Source organism: Nyctibius grandis, chromosome 12 (genome assembly GCF_013368605.1).
Source record: "Nyctibius grandis isolate bNycGra1 chromosome 12, bNycGra1.pri, whole genome shotgun sequence".
NCBI classification, from domain to species: Eukaryota; Metazoa; Chordata; class Aves; order Nyctibiiformes; family Nyctibiidae; genus Nyctibius; species Nyctibius grandis.
The window spans coordinates 18,576,577-18,587,109 of NC_090669.1; the positions used below are offsets into that span (position 1 = coordinate 18,576,577).

Below are 10,533 nucleotides of genomic sequence, written 5' to 3' on the forward strand. Positions count from 1 at the left end.
AGTAACCCTTGCTCTACCGCCTTTGGCTTTTACACCGGGAAAACCCTTTCGCTCTGCAAACACCCAGCTCCATGGACATGCCTGGCACTGGTAATATTTGTGGTGGGGCTATTTATTGCCAAGAACCAACCAAGAGCCCCGCAGGACCCTCTTCTTGCTTCTGAATCTTCCCACAACTTCCAGCCTCTCCTCCACACAGGCCAAAAACCCCAATAAAGGTAAGTCTGGGGGAGCATTTTGAAACCAGAGCATCTCTCCTTTCTTTTCTCCAATTGCAATCCTGATTCAGCAGTGGGGTGGAGGGAATACGTTGTCATTGCAAACATACATACATTATTTCTGTGATGCCTGTTAGTGTGCTGTAATGAATCTGTGTTTTCTGAAGGGGCGGTTGTTTTTTTTCCTTTGCTGTCACTGCGCTCTGTTTCTGTTTCTTCACTGAGATAAAAGGTTTCCCTCCCACGTACCTCCAAAAAAAAAGAATCTGAGTAATGAGAATTGCAGAACTTGTGTAATTGTTCCCACTTTGCATGTTTCCAGGCTTATTGCCTGAATTAAGGCTGATCCAAATTCCCACTGAAGTCAATGAGAGCCTTTGCACTGAAACAGCAGCTTTGTTTTGGAGAAACTTTTTGGAGGAGCAGGCTCAAAGCCAGGCGAGTGAGTGCAAGTAGCATTGCTCCATGGCTTAGGGGTATAAGGGCAATTTAACCCGGCTGAGGATGGGGCTTGGTAGGTTCATTGCAGGAGTAACTGCGTACAAACGGTGACTGCTGCTGTGTTTAGGCACATGTACAAAGGTTGTTTTTTTTCAGAGCTAATATATATATGTATATATAAATTGTCTGGTAACATAAATTAGATCCCTATATGGAGAATATATGAATTACACAGCCAAGATATTTTCCATTTAGGAAAATTAAGGAATATTTTCCTTTGAGATGTTCTTTCTGTTGCTTCATATCCCAGTCGCAGAAATACCGCAAGTGTTTCCTCAGCACCTCTCTGCTCTCCCACATGTGAGCTCACCAAAGGAATTTCAGAGGGCTGAGTGAACTTTCCTTTTTCCCCACTGTATTCATACACATATATAGCTCTCCTTTAGTCAGTGCACCTGTTGATTAGCTGGGAATATTTTCCTCTTAAAATACCTCCCACAATATTCTTTGCATATGGTGTATGTTTGAATACCCAGGCATTTATGTACCCGATAATGATAGAGGCTGTTGACTTGTGAATCCTCTTTGCGCAGGCAGGTCATACCTAAATGGGTGGAATTGCGTGTGCCCAGGTCACAGGCTATTTGATGTATTTGTTTAGCAACTGTATAGAATTTTTGCAGATGATCAGCTGATTAATTTTAATGGGATGTCTTACATTCACTTTTGGACTAGACGAACATAACATCTTTATTTTTGAACAAGGCCTTTCTGTCCCTGCACAGGAAAATGTGTTGCCCTGCAATTACCGAGCAACTACTGATAATGGTGAAAATGTGATGAAATTAAAGAGAATTATAAACTGGTCTTTAGCAACTATTTCCCCACAGACCATCTGCTTTGTCTGCGGGCTCTGCCGTGGATGCTCACTTTGCCCGGCTGCACCTCTGTAACATTCATCACCAAATTTTTCCAGATTTCCAAATTTTCCCATTTGGAAAATGTCCAAAGTGGGCTTTTGCCAGCATGACCCTGTCTCCGGGTCCAGGCAGCAATGCCAGTGCCCCATTACATATTACACTGTCAGACTTCCCTTCGGCAAAGGCAGCGTAACATGATGGCAATTATTAACTGGTTAACCAGGGGAGCATTTATCTGCACAAAAAGCCAGTAAAACGGACTATATCCAATTTCTAGACAAGACGTTGAAATGAAGAGAGAAAGATTAATGTCCTGGGTCTCCAAAGGTGCTCTGGGCACATATTACATACTGATTTGGGAAGCACTGGAGCATTTTTGTGGCAGTGCGTGCAATGGTCAGAGGCAGAGAGAGGGAGGGAGGTCGTGCGGTTCTTGCGAAGTTAAGTAGCAAAAGTAAAATCTCAGGCACAAGCGAGTGCTGGGTGTCCGAGCTGCCTGGGAGGCTGCTGAGAGGCAACCCCTGCCTCCGTGATAGTCCTGGGAGGGAGGCGAGGCCCCGAGCCCCACGCAGGACGGATCCGCTCTGCCGAGCGGTGCAGGAAGCGTGGTTTGAACTTTCAGGAGGGGGGGAAAAAAGAACCCCACCATCTGCTGACATTCACAGTGGGGATGAATCTCGCAGCCACCTCCTGCTGCCCTGAGCAGGGGCAGCCCCACGGCTGCCGGGGGTGGCTGCACCCAGAGGTGGCCCAGGCTGGGGAGGGAGCTGCTGGCTCTGCCCCCGTGCCCCGGGGAGGAGAGTTGGCTTCTGATCCTGTTCCTACTGAGCTGAATTTCTTGTTTGAAACCACTTACATGTGACCCTACTGGTGCTGTCTTAGCTCCGGTCTGGTAAGGAGCATTTTTGGGCAGTGCTTGTGGGAGCTGGGGAGGAGGAAAATCAGATGGGGAAGCAAGGAGCGCAAACTGCAGCTGCCTCTTGCAGGTGTGCGTTGGTCAGCGTGGAAAGGGCTGGGGTCTGCCCACCCTTTGCATGAGCTCCCTTCCCTGCCTGGGATGGGGGGACACCTCTCCTCACCCACCCACACAAGATGACCTCCTGGTGCTGCCTTATCGGTGCATGCGAGTGCTGCAGGGGGAAAATGTGTCCGAGTGTGGCAGAGTGAGTTTTGGTTTATTTTGCTTCCAGGATCAGTACCTGCACACCCCAGACCCTGGAAGAGACTGGCGCTAAATGCTGATCAGCTCGTCTTGAACCGGATCCTTCAGAAGGAAAAACCAGAGGAGTCTGTGGCCAAGGGGATTGTGGACATACCAGGTGAGCAATGGGAAAAGTATGTGAGGCCAGGTAGGACAGCACCTCTCTCATGAAGGAGCTAGTGGGGATGGGGCAAAGCTGGCCAAAGAGCTGCTGTGAAAGCCTGAGTTACCCAAAATGTCTGTTAAAGAGTTCACTGACCGCAGCAGCCCTGGGCAAGGCAGGCAATTGGATGCAGAAATCTCCAGGCTGTTAACCAGGCTGCTGGCTTCTCCTTCAAGCCCCTTCTCCAGCTACCTGGACAAGCAGCATTCGTGCATACCGTACCATCTCGCTCTTCTTGTCTTCTTCACCCTCCTCTTCAGTGCTCTCCACCACTCCTCAACTCCAGATGCCAGCAAAGCCACTGCTACCGTGGCTTGGAGCCTCCCCAGCTGCTCGCCAGCCCTCACAGACCCAACTACCGCCAAGTTCAGAGAAACCAGCATGACTCTCTGCTTTCCAATCTGCAGGACTTTCTGCTCAACATTTTCATAATTTGACAACGCTGCTGGCATCTCCAGGAGAGGTGGCCCACCAGATGGAGACGGTAACAGCACGTCAAGGGTGTGATTATTGCTTGTGAAATGGAAGACAACTTCTCCTACCTAATATGCACCCTGGAGCCGTGCGCTGGGGTGGCCGAAGCAGCTGTAGGGTGTCCCCATGGTGCTGTGACCACGCTTCAATGAGGATCCTGCCCCGACGTGTCCTACCGCAGCTGTCATGATTCATGGGAAAATAACAGCCAGATATATGGGCATGTTTTTCATCAAAGCAGTTACTTAAAATGTTTTTTTTGCTTCAAATCCTCTATGAGATAAAGCCATTCATGCAGAAAAGCCACTTGCTCCCCTTGTAATGGAATTTAACTGAATTACAACCACTTACATATAAGAGATTTATGCTGAAACCCTCAGGACTGGAAAGCCCTACAGACCAATGTGATCTCCTTGGGCTGCATTAACACCCTTGGTGTTGGCTTGTGTGAAAAACCTCATACTGGCAGGGTAAAGATAAGCAGAGAAGATAATTTTTGACACTCACCAGCCCTCAGAAGGATGCCTCAGATAGTGGAAAGTCACCGAGAGAAAGCCAAGCAAAGTCCAGCACAGCTGCTCCCTTCTGTAATCTCACAAGCAAAAGTTGCTGCCATAGTCATTGGCTCATCCTTTGGCCAGTGGGGTGGACGCCACCCAAACTGCATGTGACGGATGCTGCGGACACAAATCGGAAAGATATGTAGCCATAGCTATGTGATATCTATAATTACATAAGGAAGGCAACGAATATTTCTAGACACATTCCTGTGTCTAGAGCACAGGTCTTATTAGGAGTGGCTGAGGGAACTGGAGTGTTTAGTCTGGAAAAAGGAGGCTGAGAGGAGACCTTATCGTTCCCTACAAGTACCTGAAAGGAGGTTGTAGTGAGGTGGGTGTTGATCTCTTCTCCCAAGTAACAAGCAATAGGATGAGAGCAAACGGCCTCAAGTTGTGCCAGGGGAGGTTTAGACTGGATATCAGGAAAAATTTCTTCACCAAAAGGGTTATCGAGCATTGGAACAGACTGCCCAGGAAAGTGGTGGAGTCACCAGCCCTGGAGGTATTTAAAAGATGAGTAGATGTGGTGCTTAGGGACATGGTTTAGTGGTGGACTTGGTAGTGTTAGGTTAACGGTTGGACTCGATGATCTTAAAGGTCCTTTCCAACCAAAACGATTCTATTCTATGAATCTATGAATATAAAGCATGAGAGAGTTCTGCCATTATGAATATGTTTATAGGCCGTGAATATTATTTACCACTTTTGTATTAGAGCTGCCTATGCCTGTTAAAACCCCTTTGGAAACGATAGGCTAGAGCCAGCCACTCTGCTCAGGCTGTGCGGCGTTTCCTTTTCCAGCAACTCAGAGCTCAGCAGGATGGGAGAATCTGACCTTGCGTGAGAATTTAAGATTTTATACTAATTCCATTTAAAACACCTCAATTATTACTTTAAAAGTCTCTCTTCTCTCTTCCCCACCAAAACCAGACAGTTAAGTAGAATACCATATAGTTTGTATAGTATTCAGATAATAATATAATATAATATAATATAATATAATATACCTTGCTTTGTTATACAGCCCATCACAGAGGTCATTTTGGAGGGGAGCTGCTTAACAGTGAGCAGACACTTGACTATTACCCCAAACAGGGCACCCTATATGCTTTTATTTCCCCACGGCAATATTGCAGCGTATAATGCTCTGTTAAAGTGAAGAGGGAGGGATGCTTGATGCAGCCTCTTGGGAGACTTAGGATGAGAAGGATTTCAGTAATAAATTAAACGCTGTCGGTAGTTTAAATTTATAAATAAATAAAAGCAAGTGCAATTACATTGAGGGTCTTCTGGAAAAAGCTCAACCAGCTTCAGCTCCTGCCAAGGCTGGGAAACTGAGCTACAGTGTCCAGGTGGAAAGCAATATCCTTTCCAAGGACATTTCCCTTTGCACCTTCACCCCGTGGTCCCGCTCCCCACAACCCAGCCAGCCCAGGCTGGACTTAGCCCTTTGCTGCTTTTGGGGCTGAGTGCGGGCACGTCGTGGCCACATTACCCAGCAGCCGTGATTGCAGTTTATTGTCCCTCGAAGCCTGAAATTACCCCAATGATCTGGCACAGAGGTGAAATGCAAACGGACTCTGGCAAGGCTCCTGGGTCATGATCAGCCTTTTCTTACCTTTAGCACTCATTGAGTGAGCTTTGCCCTCTGATGGCCCTGGGCGCGCCTGGGGAGAATGAGGGCTCGTGGTTTTAATGGCTTGAGGAGCAAAATGTGCAGGATGGGAAGAAAAAGGAGAGTGATGCAGGAACGATGGCATGGGATAGTGAGTTGGGATGAGAATTTGAAAGACACGGTAAGAAAATGCTTGATATCAGAGCTACATTATAGGGAGAGGAGCTGAGAAAAGCTGAGTATCAAAGTACCAGGAGAAATGCTCCTCCTTGGTTAGAAAACACTTGTGTCTTAACGAGACGCAAAGTTAGTTGGAACAGATTCCCCAACCACTTCACACCTTTGCCCAAGGGAACATGGCAAGTGTCCAGTTCTGGAACCTCTGTGGTCCCAAGTGACTCTGAGCAAGGAGCATGGCCAGGTCTTCTCGCACATCGCACAGCGACAGGTCCATGGGCTTCTTTTGGGTACAGTTCCCACCAGGACTGTGGGTCTGCCCGCTCGGCTTTTGGCTTCTCTTTGTCAAAATCAAGGGCTCTTAGTCTGTGGGAAGAGAAGGGATTATTCCATGTACAGCAAGATCCTCCTAGAAATGTGAACTTTCTCTTTGTCCCAAACTGGGTCTGCCCAGAGGAGCCTGATGAGGGCAGGTGATCCACTCCCTTCAGCGCCTCTCGGCTTGGGCATCAGTTCTTGCTTGTGGGGTCAAACACCGGCCACTGATGGGATGATAAAGAGCCAAATTTTGATATGGGAGTGAAGCTGTGTAATGGGTTACCACAGACATCTCCGTTTGGTCTGATTTATTATGTCTGCTAATTATTCCAATAAATCAGTGTTTGAACGAAACTTGCTGCTGATACTAAATGTGAAGGACTGGAACTACTGTTGGAGAGCTAACAGGAAAGAATCCAGCTGTATATATGAGAGAATTAATAACACTTAGCTTGGCAAAATTCAAGCAGAATTTGTAGATACAAAAGCAGTATGAAACACACTGAAAGGATAGAGCTCCCTGTGTGTTAGCACTCCATGGCCATCACTTTGCCCATAGCACCTTCACCACCATGACATCCTCAGGTGCTACTTGTAGGCAAAGACCAAAGAAGACACACTGCTGTCCCAGTGCTTTCTTGTATTCTATGAAATTTACTGTAATAAAAAAATGGATATAAATCATAGAGAGCAAATTAAGCAAAGGCAGCGCTGAAGTTCTTGTGTGTGCTGAGTGGGGCGAGGGGGGTTGCAGGTGCAAATTACTGTGCCGAAATCTTGCTGCTTTTCAGAAACAGTGCAAAAACCTTCTCAGACTGAATGCACGCAAGACTTCTTCACCACATTTCCAAACAAATAGTAACCTAGCACCTGCGGGGAAAAAAACCCCAGATATTACCCAAGTGCATTCAGGTAGCTACTGAGACAAACAAAATACTCTTTTTGTCACAGCCCCTGCAGAAAGCATGAAAGGAGTGAAAACGCGAAGCAGCCTCTGCTCTAATAACCCCCAGGTTTGCATGCGTGTCGAGTCAGTGCTGTTGGTTTTACTTGCTCACTACTGCTCTCATGCTCCACCCTTCTTTTTTTTTGTTGTGTTTTTTTTTTTTTTCAGCTTTTGCAATCTGACAGAAGAGAGTGAAAGCAAGTTGAGGGAAAAGACATTCCCCTGAAGAGGAGCTGGAACACAGTCCTCAAGCCCTGTCTGCGCTAGGTCAAGGAGAGCCAGCAGACCGCTTGCTTTAGCCTTAAAACCATCTCCCCCAAAGCCCGGAGATACACTGGTGGTTGAACTGATTTTCCAGGTAAGACTTTTTTTTTTTAAACCTTGACTCTTGGTAGCTGAGCGCTCCCTAACCAGGAAGTTCAATCTGTTTGAAGACAGAACACAGTAGAAAATGGTGTAACAGCAGAGCGGGGACAGCTCAGCCCCTCGGTGTAACAGATATGCTGGTTTATTTACTCAGTTATCAGCCTCAAGCAGATCGGGCATCCGTGCCATCTGAGTTATTTCAGGTACCACTGTTGAGAGGACCTTATAAACACCCGCAAGAGATGGACAAACAGGCAGAAAAACCCCACACCAACGTTTGACCTATAAGTAAAAGTTACTATACGTGTTTCGCCTGCTGTGGCCAAGTGAAAGAAAGGCAGAAAGAAAGGGAAAACCAGCTCATTGCTGGTGATGCTGGTTTAAAGTTCACACGTCAAGAACAAAGTTTCTGCCAAGTTCTCAAAATTGAATAGACTTGTAGTTCGTGGGCTCTGGGGAAAAGCTTGGGAATGAGCCAAAAGCTGAACAAAGAGAATCCCCCGAATAAGAACCTGATGTGGGCTCATTCAGGCCTGCTTGTTGGGTGTCAGAGATGTGGAAGTGGCCATGATGCAATAGTTACAGATTTCTGTAAAGTTTCTATCCTAAAGGCTAGGAAATGTGGTAAGCCAAGCAGGGACACTTTCTGTTTCTGACAGGATATTACACAAAATAGAAATTTTTAATTTTTTGTTTATATACTGAAAGTATCTTTCCAAAATTCCCATGCAATTTAATGTGTGCTGTTTTTAATCAGATTTAATCAGAGAATTTAATCCTGTTGGAACAGTTGGACTTTTTATTATGATTTTTCCTCAAGAATAGTACAGAGGAACTTGAGAACATTTTGGAACCTCTCGGGTCAATAATCTGAACAACATTGCTCTGGACGCAGAGATGTCTGAAATTTAGCGGTGCCTGGGGAGGAATAACGAAAGTATTTGGCTACATCAAAATTCCTTTCTTCTTTCCTTACCATCAAGGGCTGGGAGGGCTCGAGCTGCTTTCCCCCTCCCCCGTGCTTGTGGGACACAGCCTCCTGCTGAGCCCTTCTGCTGCGGCTGGGATGGGGAGGGCGATGCCTGGGCCCTTACCCATGGGCAGCCACCTGCTGCTGGGGACACTATGAGTTGAAGGAGCAAACGCATCCCAAAAGTTATGTAAGAAATGTGAGGCCCCCTGAAAACTTGTAGTTTTGGCCCAGATCTTGGTTTCCTCCTGCTGCTGGCGTACGGCTGTGATTAGCAGAGTCAAGGAGCTAAGCCGTGCTGCGGGAGTTGGATCACAACAGACGCAGCAAAAAAACCCTCCCACAGCCTTTTCTGCCCTAAAAAAAGCTTTCTGTGCTGCAGGTCATGTCTGCTACCAACAGCATGGAGAGCAGGAGCAGGTGAGACCAGCTCATGCCAGGCTGCCCAAATAACGAAGGCAATACCGCGGCAGGGCAGATGCATTTCAGATTTGGTTGCAGAGGAGGCTCTGGATTGCTCTGCAAGAGTGGGAGGGTTTGTTTTCTGCATCTGCTTCGCTGAGTCAAACCACAAGCAAAGCAGTTCAGATCTTGAGAGTCTCAGTTCCTGTAATTTCTAGCGGGAAACAGTGCTGCTGCTGTTTTTGTTCCTTCCTACGGAGATTTGTAGCTTTGCTGGGCAGGAACTCTCTGCTGAAATGTGCTTAGCACAGCTGGAGCCTCTCATCACAGCTGTAAAAGAAACAATTAAAAATAACATTTGTGCTCATCAGCAGTGTCCCATTGGCTTCCCTCAGTGCTAACACTCACACTCAGCTGCCTTTGATAGGGCCATTAGTCAAATCCCCCTCCTCTTCTGAGCAGGCTGCCCATACCGACGAGTGCTCCATTATAAGGCATGGGGAAGATCCTTCCGTCACTTCTGACACAACCTATTTTTTTTTCACCCTTCTCTCAGAGGCAGCATGGACATCAAGGAGTATTTTGCCAGAATTTCTTACCGGGGCTCCTACGATAAGCCAGACCTGGCTACCTTGACGGATGTATTCCAGCACCACATCCGAGCAGTCCCTTTTGAAGACCTCAGCATCCACTGTGGAGAACGCATTGAGCTGGACCTGGAAGCGACTTACAACAAGATAGTGAGGAAGAATCGCGGGGGCTGGTGCATGGAAAACAACCACCTTTTATCTTGGGTCCTGAGAACCCTCGGCTACGACATCACTCTTCTGGGAGCAAAAGTGTATTTCCCGGAGCTCAACGCATATGCAGATGAAATCGATCATCTGCTGATAAAAGTGGTGCTTGATGACAAATCGTACATTGTGGACGGTGGGTTTGGGATGGCCTACCAGATATGGCAGCCAATGGAGCTGATTTCGGGGACAGACCAGCCACAGACTCCTGGGGTCTTCCGCTTCCCTGGAGGAGAGTGGGGTCTGGTACCTCGAGAAGGTGAAAAGGAAGCAGTGGGTTCCAACCTGAGCGACTCCACTTCCCATAACGGGGACAAGAAGTTTGTCGGCGGATTTTATCTCTTCACCCTTCAGCCACGAGACATCGAAGAATTCAGAGGCCTGCAACGCCGACCTGCAGACAGCGCCGGACTCACTCTTCGTGACAAAGTCCTTCTGCAGCCTGCAGACCGCCGATGGTGTCCGGCTCTGGTGGGGTGGAAAACTCACCGAGATAAAGTACAATTATAAGGATAATATGGATCTGGTGGAAATCAGAATCCTCGCAGATGAAGAAATAGAGAAAACATTGAAAGAGAAAATTCAATATAACACTAGACAAGAAATTTGTACCCATCAATACAAGCAGGCTGTCTATGTTTTAACTCACTGTCTGAATTATAATTCAATCCAGTGGCATTACATGCAATCCTTCCCCTTATTTCTGACAAGCATCTAAAGGTTATGCTTTCTCTTTCCATCTACACCAGTGTAAGGTAGAACACATTAGCGCGAATCTGGAAAAGAAATTGATTTTCACAACTGCTCCTGCACCTCTTTTTGGTTTGAGTACAAATAATTTCTTCCTAGCTCAATCAAATCACTCCCCTTCTGTTGGTGCTTAGCTGGAAGCAGACTCTGCCCATTCCCTACTCCTTTCATCTCTTAAAAGCTTTTCCAAATACATCCAGAGTAGCAGGGCAGAGCGA

The 10,533-nt window shown here is 47.0% G+C and overlaps 1 protein-coding gene across 1 annotated transcript; it reads left to right on the forward strand.

The window, feature by feature from the left end:
- Positions 1-7,312: 7,312 nt before the first annotated feature.
- Positions 7,313-10,259, forward strand: LOC137669360 (arylamine N-acetyltransferase, pineal gland isozyme NAT-3-like). The gene is given in 6 exon segments (XM_068411418.1): positions 7,313-7,391; positions 9,328-9,790; positions 9,792-9,848; positions 9,851-9,940; positions 9,942-10,136; positions 10,138-10,259. Coding segments are annotated over 5 exon segments (870 nt in total). The 5' UTR covers positions 7,313-7,391; positions 9,328-9,334; the 3' UTR covers positions 10,210-10,259.
- The last annotated feature ends 274 nt before the right edge of the window (positions 10,260-10,533 follow it).